This window comes from Haemorhous mexicanus, chromosome 3, assembly GCF_027477595.1.
Source record: "Haemorhous mexicanus isolate bHaeMex1 chromosome 3, bHaeMex1.pri, whole genome shotgun sequence".
Lineage (NCBI taxonomy): Eukaryota > Metazoa > Chordata > Aves > Passeriformes > Fringillidae > Haemorhous > Haemorhous mexicanus.
Genome location: NC_082343.1, coordinates 97446851 through 97461834, shown reverse-complemented (window position 1 = coordinate 97461834; position 14984 = coordinate 97446851). Strand labels below are relative to the sequence as shown.

At 37.2% G+C, this 14984-nt stretch overlaps 1 protein-coding gene across 7 annotated transcripts in view; it reads left to right on the top strand.

The window, feature by feature from the left end:
• Positions 1-10867, top strand: part of ARHGEF10 (Rho guanine nucleotide exchange factor 10) — a 109586-nt gene extending 98719 nt beyond the window's left edge. For all 7 annotated transcript variants that reach the window (XM_059842795.1, XM_059842796.1, XM_059842793.1 and 4 more), the window contains 2 exons: positions 4889-5011; positions 6969-10867. In XM_059842795.1, the coding sequence (XP_059698778.1) occupies positions 4889-5011; positions 6969-7483 (638 nt within the window). In that variant the 3' untranslated portion in view covers positions 7484-10867. The remainder of the gene's footprint in view (positions 1-4888; positions 5012-6968) is intronic.
• The last annotated feature ends 4117 nt before the right edge of the window (positions 10868-14984 follow it).

Here is a 14984-nt window from a genome sequence, read left to right as displayed (position 1 = left end):
ACTGAATTTCAATTATTTAGCAGCAGCTCTCAGGCCTGTTTTTATGATCTCAAAAATGCTGCAACAACAAAACCTAAAAGACAGAGTTGTAGGAGGTTTACATAATAAAACAGCAGTTTTGGAATTAAAAGAAGCTAAAGAATCAAGTTCTGTATAATATATATTAAGATAAAAAAGGATAAAAAAACCAACAAAGTGAAACTGAATTAGAACATGGTGAAATAGCTGTATATTTACAATATATATATTTGCCTTCATGAGAGATTTTTATGACATTTAGTTTTAAAGTAAACAGCTCTGTTAGCTTTCTGAAATTCAACAGAAGTTCCTTAATATGCAGAAATAACAGATAAGTAAAAATTCAAGTGGTGTTGAAATGAGAGAGGAAATTTGTGTAAAAATATTTCTAAGAGTCTTAAGAAGGGAGATATAAGAAGGCAAGATCTCTGTATAACTTTGAACAGCTGGGCTTGTTTTTCCTGGATTTTAGAAGTAACAAGATATATTACTGGCTCAATAGGCTACCTAGAGATGTCTTCACTTAAAAGTAATGTAAATAAGAGGAACATTGCTTCATTAAGTTAATGAAGATTTTTTGTTGTTATACTGTACAAGTAAAGGAAAAAAATTACTATCACTGTTAGGAATGATTACTGTGAGTTACTGTACTTAAAAGATAACTACAGTAACTAAGCATAGTAGGAGGGTCTCATAACCTTAATAATGAGTTCTCATAGCAGTAAATTTCCCCAATTTTGTTCCTGGGAGAAGACAGTTTTAAATATCACAGCTCTCTGTCTTGTAAAGGACAGAATCACAGGGGAGTGAAATGGCACAGACGGCAATTGTCCTCATGATTTGGTGAAGTTTAGTAATGCGAAAAGCCAGACTCTGTCTGGCAGATTCTTTTACCTGCTGGAGGTAATTTTAAATCTGTGGCAGTCCACTTCTGAGTTTTGGAGATTGGAGGGCTCTCACTTTCTGGAGCTGTGGAAAGTTTGTGTGTAGGAATGCAGGACTGGAAATGAAACCGGGATCACAGAGGTGACTGTAGGATAGACATTAAGTCTAGACTGGTCTGCACTACCTTTACTTCATATATAATCAAAAATATTTCTTAATAATGTATAACAAGATTGTGTTCTGTAGCAAAAGACCTAATGCCATGTGAGAAAGGAAGAGAATGGTTGAGAGGAAGAACATAATCATTGTTATAGATCCAGCTGTTTATTTCACTGTCTAGTTCACTGTGGATTCACAGAACAGCTGGATTGCTTTTAAGGAGCCCAAGCACCACTCTGTTAACTTAACAGAGGGCATACTGAGCAGCAGAGAAATCTATTAACACTTGAAGTCAAATACTCACACTTCACTAATGCAAGACACATCATTTGTAGAGCAAGTTTATGCTTAAATTTTGTGATCTGTAGCTGAAGGATCAACAAAGTTTTTCACCAGCCTTTGTCAGAGCTCACACCAAAAAAAATCATACTGTACATGAACAGACCACTGTTTTTTTCATAGTCACAGTCCGTATTTTATTAAAGAACATCCTTAAACAAGTTTTTGCCCTCAGCTCTACAAGAATTTGCCCTATTAAAGAGACTACTGTAATTACTGTGACCTTGATACTTCATTGCTCGTATGGATGATGACAGGTTACCTGTTTAACAAAGAGATGATTTCTGCTTAACTTGCCATGTTCTGTTTATATCCATATATCCTCTAATGGAATGTGTGTTTCCTGGAAACAGATGGCAAAAGCAAAGGAAAAAAAGTATCATTTCCTCTCTACAAAAAAACAACTCTACTATGAGGCTTTACAGCTTGCTTTTTTCCCACCCCGCTGGGTGCCAGAGCATGAAATGCAGTTGCTTTATGATTACTCTTGGGAAATGATAAAAAGATGAGAAAACTTCAGGTCAGCCCAGCAGATCTGTACAGTGGGCTGGCTTTTACATTGCAGGAGCAGCATGGCCATGTAAGAAGATACGGAGCAATATCTTTGCACCTAATTGGGGTTGAATTCAGATTTGTGAGGATTTATCCAGCTCTGGTGGTTGTTGTAATGGAGACCTGAAAAGGGTGAACACAGAGCAGACCATACACTTAATTATTGGCTTCAGTTCTTGTAAAGTCAAGATATTGGTCAGATTATTTTACAGGTTTTAACAGTTTTTTCCTCATTGGGACAGTGTGATCTAAAAGTTGCTATTTAAAGATGAGTATTTTATTGGTTTTGGAATATGTTTATCATTTTCCCTTCTTAACTTGTTAATTTGTCTGCTTATTGCATAATATGTTCTGGGGAATTGAATTGACTATTTCCCTCTGAATTTGAAATATATAAAAACAAAAAGTCAGAAAATACCAAAGATAAACATGATTTCAAACCTATATATATATATATATATATATATATATATATATAATTTTTTTTTTTAGTTGTTTTATGTTATTTAAAGTATCTTCTCAGATGCTGATGTTTCCTTTTCCAGCAAGATTTCACAGCAAGCAATTTTTTTGACCTCACTGTAGCTGTTTCATGCTTTAGGTTGTGGTCATTTTTTAAGATTCTAAGTTGCTGGCTGATAATTTGCTGTTTTTACCTATAGGAAACAGTAACACATATTTGCCAGGTAAAAATTACTGTCTAAAAGTTGCTTCAGGTTTGGAGCATGAAATCATGAATATAATGTTATCTTTTAAATGCTTAAAAAGCATTAAAGTTCTAAAAATAGGAGCATCTTGCTTCTGCAGGGGATTGAGAGGCAACAGTGCACTTGGAGCTTTTGATAATATTACAAGTTAAAAAATTGTACTCAGGTATTTGTGTAGTTTGTTAAGCAAGCTCTAAACTAAGCTAAGCTTGTACCTTAGCTTGCAGTTGCTGTGGTACAGGTGGTAGGAGAGGACTCTCATGTCATAAAAAAATGCAAGCCTTAGCTCTAAATCACAGAATTCAAATACTGGTTTTTGAAAACTCCAGAACACAGAGGTGTTTGGGCATTATTTTGGAACTTCTTTTGTGCTGAAGGAGTGCCTTTGTGTGCTTTGTTTTGGAAACTAAATTAATCCCATTAATATCTCAAAAAAGCCAAAACAAAAAAAAAAATATACCCTAACACCAAACCCAACTAAACAACAAATCTATTGAAAAGGCAAAAAAGATTCAAAAGATTTGTAATTTGTGTACAGCATAGACTATCCTTTCTTATTTGGCTGAGGAGGGATGATGCATCCTACCAGCATTAACATGTATAGTTCATGGAACTCAACATAGTAGTCTCTGAAGGTCTGCACAAGTAGGTGGAGCCTTTTAAACTTGTCCTTGTTACACCTGACTGGGATGACCTAATCATTGTGCCTTTAGGGTGGTTTAGGATGTGCTTTTAGATAGACAGGCCTTGGATTCCAGATCTGACCCTATGTGAGTTTCTTAAAACACACCATTACTGCGTTAATATTTAGTTTTGTAAAGTTCTTTGAGGAAAGACCTGGACTGTGGTGTGCCTCCTGTTTTCCAGTCAAGTGCTTTGCTGCAAGTTGCTCCTTCCCTGCTTTCCTAGTGAGTCTGTAATTCATATATTCCTGGATGTAAATTAGCTCAGCTTCAAGGGACAAGACAGAAAATGCATTCATTTGAGAAACGCCATAATTAAGATCCTTCTCCAAAGTGTTGAACATGAGGGTTTGCTCAAGTTAAATCAAACGTGGAATTCAAATTCTAGACCTACTGATGAAGTGATTCACAGTTTGAGAGCTATGATGAAGATGAAATGACTGCTCTCTTACATGTTGAGTTAATAATAATCCAAGAATGTGTATGTTTTGGACCTGAAACTCCTTGAGCTTTGAGCAGAGTTTAAATGCTCCGCCCCATAAACTTGGGCAAAAGTTTGGGCAGATCATAGTTTCTGTTTCTGAAGCTTGTCAAGGACATTTTGAAAATCCATTTAAATGGAATCAAACATATTTTTAGTCAGCATTACAAGCAAAAGTTACTTTGTTTTCACTCGAAAAATAGCAATCCTGTAAATAGTGTTGTAGAAAACCATAGAATCATGGAGTAATTTTGATTGGAACTTACTCTGGAGGCAGTCTTGTTCATCCTTTGTGAAGAAGGCCCGATTAGATCTGGTTGTTCAAGATCTTGTCCAGTCAAATTTTTAATATTTCTGGATAGGATGGAGATCCCACCACCCCTCTGAGCAACCCATTGCAGTTTTTGACGACCTCTATGGTGATGCAGCTTTTCCCTGCGTGGAATAAAATTTTCCCATGCTGTAAATTTGAGCGTGTTGTGTCTTATCATATCACTGTGCACTGTCTTTCTTCTGTGCATCCTTCCATCAGGTAAGTGCAGACAGCACTTCCTTTAATATCTCCAGTCCCCTGATCATCTTGGCTGTACTTCTTCCAGTATGTCAATGCCATTCTTGTATGTGGGGACTCCAACTTAGACAGGTGGATGCAGCATTTCTGATAGAGTTTCACAGATTAAAAACTAGGAGAAAAAAAAAATCATGAGCAGCCTTGAGTCTTGAGCATAGGGTGTTACTGAGTATTGTGAAGTGAAATGCTTTTCTGTTTTATTATTGGGAATATACAAACATAGCCTGTTCATAAAAGCGTGTTTGTAGAGACAGTCTCTGTCTACCTTTGGATGCTGTGGTTCAGAGATTTAGGGCAGAATGTTTCAGATGTTCAATAATATTTAAATTGTCATGTATGTAAAGTGTAATTCCATAATCCAACAAAATATTTGCCTTGCAATGAGTGCTTTGCTGAATTGAGATGGTTCAGCTGATTGTGTTTGCCTGAAGTTGCTTCGATCTAGGCAAAGGTCATCACTGTTCAGTAACAGAGCACTTGCTAAACCCCGCAGGGCAGCAGCGTGTCTCTGTGACCAGCCTCCTGGTGTGCCATGGCTTACTGCTGGTTGGAACAAACCTGGGTATTATAGTAGCCTTACCAGTGCCACGCTTGCAGGGGATTCCCAAAGTAACTGGTGAGTGAAATTTCTCAAACAGATCAAGTACTGAAGATGTCACTTCTCTTCTGCCAGTAATTTAAGTGAACCTGCCAAATTATATGTATTGTTTAGCTATAAGAGCTGTGTGATGAAATTATACTTGTTGTTCTTTCTGAGCTTTACAGTATTATCCAGATACTTGTCTAGTTTTGTCTCAGTTGTTTGAGAGGGGACAACTGTTTTTCTTTAAGAGATAGGCATTAATCCTGTCAGAGTACAGCCAAATATATGGGGATGAGAAGAGAATGCAGACAGTCTTATTTCCAGATTTAGGGAAAAGAGATACATTAGGTTTAGAGACACAGACACTTAAAAATGAGCATGTTGTCAAACTGTGACAACAGTTTATTATTTTTTGAATAAATTGTTTGTGTTCCTGTTTCCTCCAAACTGGAGATTTGGAATATATGAGAGTACATATTTCATTTTTTTAACAGTGATCAAGGTTTTTGTATTCTGGAGAGATGTGTTTATGAGTTACTTTCATATTAGCCCATTTGAAATACAAACACACGAATGCCACTGTATCACTATGCAAATGTTTAGGCTACTATTAGAAGCAAGGTTTTAAAAGTGTGTTTCATAGGGGCTTTTCCCCAGTGTTTTGGATTTGGAATTCTGCTCAAGCTTCTGTGTTGCAGAGGGAAGCTGGCAGATTTTATGAGGAAAGCTGTTAGCAGCTTCCTCCAGGGGGAAAAAAAAAGCTTATGTAACTTCACAAAATGAAAATGAAATCCTCTGTGTTCAGCAAAATATGCAGCAATAATCTGGTATGACATGAGATAAATGCTTTGTAAAAATCTGGAACCTATCTTAGGTGAAAATAAATACAATTACAAGAATATGCATAGTTGCAGAATCAAAAAATCTCTCATTCTTCCATTTTCTGTTTTTATTATTTTGGTTTATGTCATATATTCTTGCATTTATCTGGGATCAAGATTGGTGAGATTTCACAGATCTAGCAACATTACGTTTAGAGATCTGTTTTTATAGTCTTTGATAACTGTATTTTGAATTTTAAAACTGTGGCTTTTCCCCATTATGTTTCCAATAGCAATAATTCATCTTTATATGAATGTACTTCCTGTAAAAGCAGAATCTGTGTCCTTAAAATGTGAAATGCATTTGGGAGTTAGGGATGGATGTAGTGATTTATAAGATTTTATATGGGCTTTTCCCCTTCCTAGCCTAGCTCTTTTTAATATTGTAGCTTCCTTGGTAGAATTCTTTTTTTTTTCTCCTTTTTTTTTGCTGTAAAAGGCACATCTATTGATACTGTTGCAGCTTCTCAATTTGGGCACATGCAATTTGTTTTTCATATATTCTAATGATTTGCACTGTGTAAATCTTCCTTGTTCCACCAATATCCCATTGATTAAATGCTTAAAAAAAAAAAAAGAAAGAAAAAATGATTGTTCAGTCAGTTCCTTATGAATCTATAATGGTAACTAGACAACCAGAAGGATGAGTTTTAGTTCCTGTTCTACAGTGTGGACAGATCTGTTGCAATGAAACATATGTTCTTATACTGTTCTGGAGAGGTACAGAGGTACAACAGGCTTGATTTGGGCCACACAAAATATGTGGGGATTACTGGAGTAAAAACAGTGTAACATTTGTGTTGATTCCAGCTAAAAGGTCAGCAGTATTTCTGTGCTCATGCAGTAGTGAGAACAGAGTACAAAAGTACATCATCTGAAGTTCATAAGCCATATTTCAGCTGATTTATTAGTTCTAAAAGACTTGTGGTAGAACATTATTTTTGTACTTTTTTTTTCTGTAAATAGTGTCCACACAAGGCAAAAGACTGGATGCATATAATAGGGCTTTAAGAGTTACGCTATTCTGAGCAAATTTCATGAACTAATTATGGTAGAACACTGTGGTCTGAGAAATAATGTTCTTTAATTGTCTTTTCTTTTGGCTCCAGGAAGAGGAATGGTGTCATACCATGCACACAATAGCCCAGTCAAGTTTCTTGTAACAGCTACATCTATAAACAAAAAGAACAGAAACAAATTGAGAAACAGCCTCCCTGCTGGCTCAGAACCTAAGGACGATGACCAAAAGAACATTGGGCACAGTGAACGGCCAGGCTCTTCCCTTAGTAACACCCAGGACACTGCAGTTTGGCTGGGGGATTCAGCAGGGTCCATTGCACAAAGAAGTGACTTGTCATCATCTTCTGGATCCCTTACTTTGTCTCATGGATCGAGTTCCCTAGAGCACAGACCGGAGGACAGTAACATTTATGAGCTTCTGAAGGATCAGAATATCTCATTCAAAAGTAAAAGACAGAAATCTAAGAAAATGAAAGCAAGTTCAGTATTAGTAATTTCTGGTGGCCAAGGACACAGAAGAGTGAACAAGAAGACCAAGCAGCAACGACAAGATGAACTAGTGTCTTCAGTGATGGTCTGGCAAATCCCACTATTAAATATCTAACTGAACTAAATCCAAGATTGTTTTTGCTATTAAAAAAACATGATATCCGTCTGTGGCTAATGCCAGCTTAGGACCCAAGCAGATAGGCTTTATACACCTGGGAGAAATTTCAGTAGGCTTGGATCACAGGATTAAGGGTGCAAGACCATCTTCACATACTTAGGATGTTCTGCAGTGGTAGAGTATTGGAAAATGTTTAGCTATTGGTGCTGTCTTTGATACTCTGAAAAAAAAAAAGGAATATTAGGGACTTTAAAATGGTTTTAGAATCTCTTACCTTATTTATACTCACATTTATAAATATCTTAATTATGTTCTATAGCACTTAGGGAAGGCAAGGAAGACATGCCATGTCTCATGCTGGTTTCTGCTTGCATAAATCAGTTGTTCCTACTTTTTCCAAAGTAGGAAAAAGTGTCACAAAAGTGACATATTGCATGGAAGAGTAGATTTTAACAAATTAACAAATATTTTTAAATAATAAGTAGTCTAATGTGAGCTAGTATTAATTTGGCGAGAATTATAATAGCTTAAAACTTCATTCCACATACCAGAGTTTGGTTGGAACAAAACTGGCTTAATTAATTCATCAGTATTTGTTTATTTCAACATAGAACATAGATTTTTTTTAAAACACTAATTTCCAATGCTCAGTGTTATTAGAAATGTTGCAGTACAAAAAGCACACTAATTTTCTTGGTAGGTGCGATGTGTATGCAACTTGTTTTTGTTATACAGAAAATTGCAAGGATGCAATGGCTTTGGGCAAATAGAAAATACAGATACAGGATAGCTGTGCATTGTAGTGCATCCTCCCTCTGCAAGTCAATATCAAAGCTAAACATGGATTGTAACATTTTTTAAGGAGGCATGCACACCAAGTAAATTAATAATGAAATTATTAATTAAGTCATTAATTGGGAAGATATATATACTAATATAGGAATATCTATAGGAAGTACTGTCTATAGGTAATCACTATAAGTCCTACATTAGCTGAGTTGTGCTGCGTCCCCAGGCAAGCATCTATCACATACTGTCACAGTGCAACAGCATCAGCAGAGATGTGGTCATAACTGAGGGGTGAGCCCTTCTTTTCTCCCAGGTTCAGCAAAGCACAGCCCTGTAAATGGGAATTGGGAAAGTGAGGAGCACAGCTTCATTCCCTCAGATGGGCAAGTTGGCACTTTTGTACTGTTAAAAGGATGAATTCTAAGTAGGGACCTGATCAATGTTTTATTCATGAATTGATGTATTTCCAAAGGAGACTTTGAATTTGGGATTTGTACTGAAATTGCCAGTTGCACTAATCTCTGCACATGTGAAATACAAGACAAAGGCTTCAGCTCATAAAGACATTGCCAGAAATGGTGACGAGACACGTCCTTCAGTCAAAATCTGTTTAATGCAGGTAACTTGTTGAGTAGAGTTGCTGGGAACATTCTTTTCCCTCATCAGTAGACTGAAATACAGAGAAATTAGAATGATTAAGTTTCAGTTTTGTGAAGAACTTTAATACTGTCCATCATTTCAGTAAAATGCCATCTGAAGTAGAACATTTGTCAGATGTATGCATTGACTAGAATCGAATAAAACTTCTGGCTACTTTGATACCATTATTATCCCAGTAAGAGGGTGATTTGCCCTGAAATTTTTTTTGCCTTGATTCCACTATGTTTTGTTTCAATCTGCCTGTTTTAAATCACTATCAACCATAAGGGCAGTGTTTCCCAGCATGTGCCATTTCAAGGCAAACAGTACTAGAGACTGAGGTATTTTTGTTGGATATAGTAGTAGGGTTGGGGTTTTAAAAATAATGCTGAAATTTATTTTCTTAATTTTGCAACAGATCTGTGTACGTCTAAAATTTTCAGTCTTTTCTGCTTTAAAAAGCAAATCTTTATCAAGGTGACCCCAAAATATGTGGGTAGGCTGGCTGAGCAAGTTTGACAGAGCACTGGACTAACATCAGGTCTTCTGTGGTGCCTGACACCAGTGAGGGGGACAGAGGGAATGCTGGTGAAGGCAGTCTTTGCCTGCAAAGTGGCACCAAAATAGGCATTTCAGAATCAGGTATGCATCCTGATTTCAGAGGCTTTGCCCACATCCTCTATTGAGCCATAATAGCATGGATTTCAATGAGTCACAAAGGATACTTGTTATAGATAGGATTTTAGGCTTAAGATCTTCATTACTGGTTTTTGCTTTTCTTCCATGTCTTTTGCTATGTGTCTTGCAACTTCAGTTGGGTATTGTCAGTGTTGGCATAGGCTTAGTGTTGGCTTGAGCACTGGTAGGGAAAAAGAAAAAAAGGAAAAAAGCAGAGTGCCTCTAAGCCAGGCAGCTGGCAACATTTTCCCAAACTTTTCTTCTTCTCCTCCCTGACCTACTGCTTAGGCTCCCCTGGCTTGAGAGACCAAGGCCAGTTTCATTTTCTGTACTCTTCCATAGCTATGGCCCTGGGAGCTGCTCTTTGCCCACTGTGTGGAAGTACTACATTGTACAGTTTAATGTATGTATGCTGAAAAGCAAGTTAAGAGATTCTTCTGTGTATAAAGCATATATGATCTAGTATCCCTTGGCTACGGTGCAGCAAAAAGACCACAGGTTTTATTTCACATGCTCCTTGGGCATGGTATTCCACATCCCTGCCTTCAGGACTGGAGAATCATATCTACTCCCTGATGGATCTTGATCACTAGGAGCAGTAAGTAGAGTCCACTGGAAATCCATGCATTACAGGATCCTCTAGAGTATCTTGAGAGTTGTAAAGAGACATTTATCATGTCAGTTGAAATGTAATTTTCTTCAGTTCTATCAACAGAACAAATCAATAGAACAAAGTACAAATCTGCTCTTCTGAAAGTATGTTGGAGTTTTGCCAGTGACTTCTGTAAGAAAAGAAAGGGTCCCTCATTCAATTCCCCTATTTTGAAAATACCTATTTATCTTTCTAAGCTGTAAAGCAAAGGAGAAGCTGTATGTCTGTCTATAAAAATACATATTGTCATAAACTAGATTTTAGTAACTAACTGAGCACAAGGGGCAATGTTCCTTTTTGACATGCAACTTTCTGGTATTACCTTACTATAAAAACAGGCAGGAACCAAAGTTTCTCTTACAGCTGACCAATAGTCCTTATAGCTGTTGTAGACTGTGCTGCTCGGAGGTTGGATTTTGCTTTCTGATATTGCTTTTCTAGATTAACAGAAGTTATGAAAATAATAGGAAAGAAGGGGAGCAAATGTAACCACTACAATATATTCTATATATGTTTTCTAACACATAGTAGTGTCTTTTGTAACATGAGCCATAAAACTTGTGTATTTATGTTCAAAGTATAAATTGAGAAAAATATTGAATAAAAAATATGATAAAAATTAACTTCAGAAGAACATCTTGGGTTGTCATTTTAACTAGAAGGTTAGAATTTGGGTCATGTGTTAATGAATAATATATATATATATTAATGGACTCATGCAAGAGAAAATAGGATATGTGGTTAGGATGACAAAGATGATTTTTTTTTTTTTAGTTTTATATTTCTACAATTTAAATGCCAGCAAATGCAGTTTCTGAAAATTATGCTGTCATTTATTATAAGGTTTAATTACTGTATCAATGGACCCAAATAGTGTCTAAGCAGTAGAATTTCTACTATGCTATGTGGAATAAGCATCAGCTCTTGGGCAGCATGCATGCTGCATAAAAATAAGAAGCATTAATTTTGAAAATGAGTATTGCAGAGCCAAGGCTTTAAGAGAGGAAATTAATTTTCAGTTGCTAACAGGCAGTTCTTTCTAATTGATCTGCCCTAAAGGATACATACATAATCCCATGATTGTGTTTAAATGCAGAGACTTGTATTTATCAGGCTCAGCAATAGCCTTTTCGAGTGTACCTGTGCTAGAATAAACAAACAAGAGGATTTACTGAGAATTCTTTGGTTGCTAGGAAAGTCTGCCTTGTTGCTCCTGGCTGTATACCACATCTCTCTAATACATGGTTCTGAAAAAAACATCAAATCATATGAGCGCAGGATACCTGTGCACATCTGGAGACAGATTCTGTCCCAATGGGAATTTACAGTTCATTATTTATGGTGACAATCTGAGGGCTAAAATTGCTTACTGCCTCTTTGAGAGAGGCCTGAATATTGGGAAGGGTTTCCTGAACTGTGGTTCAGTGCTTTAACTTCACTGTTTCTCTCTCTTCTGTCCTATTTAATTTTCTAACTGCATATAGACAAATTGGTTTTTGTAAAATGCATTTGCAGATGAATATCAGTCATTTGAAAGGTGCAGCTGTAATGGAGGGTTCTGCATGAGCTAGTCTGTATTGCAATGAGTATACCATGGAGCTGATAACAGTATTTTTAGATTGCTTTACATAGCTTCATAGTAATAATACTTCATATAATAATAGTCCTGTTAAGAAGGCAGATTAGTATCTGTAGCTAGGAAGAAAATAAGTTGAAGAGCATTTGCCTGACTTGAAGCTATATGATGAGTCTGTAAAAGCACACAGATTAAAGCCACTGCTGCTCTCTAAGCCCATGATTAGTCCTTTAAACAATCTCTTCCCTGCAGGTGTCCTGCATATCTGCTGGTGGAAAATGTCTGTGTGAGTAAACTGGCCAGGACCAGGGCAGCAACTGGAGTGCTGAGCTGTGTGCACAGGTAGTAGTTGGCTGGCTGGGGTTGAGCGTGGCCTGGGCTGCTCCTGTCAGACAGCATTGGCAAAGTCACTTACCTGCTACATTTTAGGAACTGATTAACTATGTGGATGTAAATTTTGTGGGGCCATTTGCAGAATAGGTTTTCTGCCTCTAGTTTCTTGATATTGATGCAGCCTTGAATGTATCCATAAAACATTCTTTCCATGGGATGGTTGCCTAAAACTGGAACTTGGGACCTGTCAGGAGATAGGAATACCTACTAGCATAGACTTGACATGTACCATACAGATACCAAGCTGGTATGAAGAGTGCCACTGTTAATCTGGGATGGTTCATCAGCTGCTTACATCATGCCACAGCTCAAAATTCTGGTCTACTTCTATACCTTTTAAGATTTAGGGGCTTTATAGCTGTATGTAGAATCTGCGCCCTGTTTCCTCACAAATGCAGCATGCAGACTGGCAGATCTATCTGCTATTCAGTTTGAGAAATCTAGCTCGAGATTTTTCAGAATTAGTTGCTGCTGCCTTGCAATTGTGCTTATTTGATTAATAGCATTTTCTTTAAAGACATGCCCAGCTACCAAATTGCCAGAAACGCTTTTTTTCTCCTAAAACAAAGAGTCAACAAAGCAACACTGAAACAGCTTCAGATGAAAGGATCAAAAAATTTCCTAGCAAATGAAGATTTACTGTGTAACTCCATTTGAAATGTAACAATGCCAATATATGACCAAAAGCGCTTCAAGTGCTTTGGCCAAGCTCCATAAACCACACTATAAAGCAGTTAGTCTTTCACAGCATGACCTTCAAAGGTGTTCAAAGGCATTTTTTTTCCTCCAGCAAAACAGGCCTTGACAGCAGAACTGCAAGTTCTACTGTTGTACATATTGTTATACTCCAATGATAACCGCAGTTATCATTAGTGTGTGTCCCAACCTACGAGATGAGCAATGCCACACCTTGGGGGAGATGAAATCATTGTAAGAAGTTACTGGAAATACAATTTCAGGAGTATTTTGACATCAAAAGGTTCAGCTGAGCCTCCAGCAGAGTTTTCACAAAGCACTAAAGTACCCAATTTCTACTGAAACCTATCTTAAATGCCCAAATGCAGAGAACAAGAATGGCTTTAAATTCAAAAAACTTAACTACAGAGCTACAGAAGTTTCATTTTTCCTTTCTCTTATTCAACATTGGAGAGAAACTCTGTGGGTTTCAACTTGAGCATCAGGATCACCTTTAATGTGGGTACAAAAACTGCATTGGCTCACGCCTTCCAAATCAAATTGTTTAAATTGTTTCCTGTGGGCTTTTCTGGTTTGCTCTATCTGTGTGCATTTCAAGTTGTGGAACATGCCTGCCAGACTACACTTACTAAATGCTTTTCAGTGTTCCCTTTCTAAGGAGATTTTTTTTTTTTTCTGTAGAGTTGGGTAGCGCAGACTGCATGCTTTAATAAGGAGGATTACCCCCAAGATTTGTAGGAGTAACCACTCTTCTGCAATGTCTCTCAGAGCAGCCTGTGATGCTTTTAATCCTGATCACAAGCAACTGACACCATCAGTTAACTGAAGCTGCATCTGCACTGCTGAAGTGCAGGGCACTGCAGAGGTTACAGACACACCATGAGGCCGTACTGGGTGGGATCCATGTGCCTGTCCCTCCCTTGCCTTTCAGGGGAACAAGGCTGGTTATAGCCTATGCCAATACATGACAACATTCCATATGGCATTTGGGGAGAAATGTACAGGTAATGAGGTATTTTGCTCACAGGAAGAAGTATTTTGCTCTACACATGTAGATGAGACAGGTGATGGGAACAATCTGTGGCTGATTATGGCTGGGAAGAAATGACTGGATAAATTCAGCAATGTAAAGAGCAAGGGTAAGTTTTTTTTTTTTTTTTCCAAATTCTTTTGGGTTTTATTTTTAGCAAATTAGGGGATGATGTGCACATTTTTTCAATTGTTCATCTAAGTAAATGTTGTGTATTCTCCATCTTTTAACCTTATCAGATGCTTTCAACCTCATTAAAAGCTGCCCCACCTTTTCAGAGCACTTTTGGGTGGCAGAAGTCTGTGTTAATAAGGTCTTTTTTTAATGCTGGTTGCTTTTTCTTAAATTAAAAACAATATTAATTTGTCTCTGGAGTACAGAAGTATGCAAACCAACACTGAAGAATCTTTATGATTTATTTTTCTTTACAACTCTAAGGCTTTATCTGCTACAAGCTGATAATCCTTATGGTGCAAACCGCACTTTTGTCCCAATTTTACTATCTGGGTGTATTACAGGGATGTGTTAAAAATAATACAGGCAGATCAGCTTGGCCCTGCATCAGATGTATACAACATATCATGTGTAACATGTATACAGCACGCATAGGTTTTGTATTCCAAATATAAAAATGTATTTTAGGCATCTTTGCTCAGCAGAAATACAATAACTATTTCGTCTGTTCCAGCAATAGCATCAAACCAGTCCTTGTACTACAACCAGTCTGTTGTATTACAACACCAGACCATGGGAGTGTTCAGCTGTTAAACACAGGATGAGCAAAAGAAGTCAGGTTTTCTTTTCTCTTCATTTTGTTTTGGTTTTACATGTTGGCTTCTAGCCTGGGCACTGTAGGGAACATTAGCTACTACCACTAAGTATCTGACACTCCAGTAATCTATTCACAGAAGGAATTCCAGCAAGTTTCAACTATTATCTGTTCCAGAATTTTGATGCTGCAATATTTATTTTTTCAATACATCCTTGTGCCAATGCAAATCACAAAAAAACCCTCACCAAAAACAAAAACCAAAACCAACAAAAC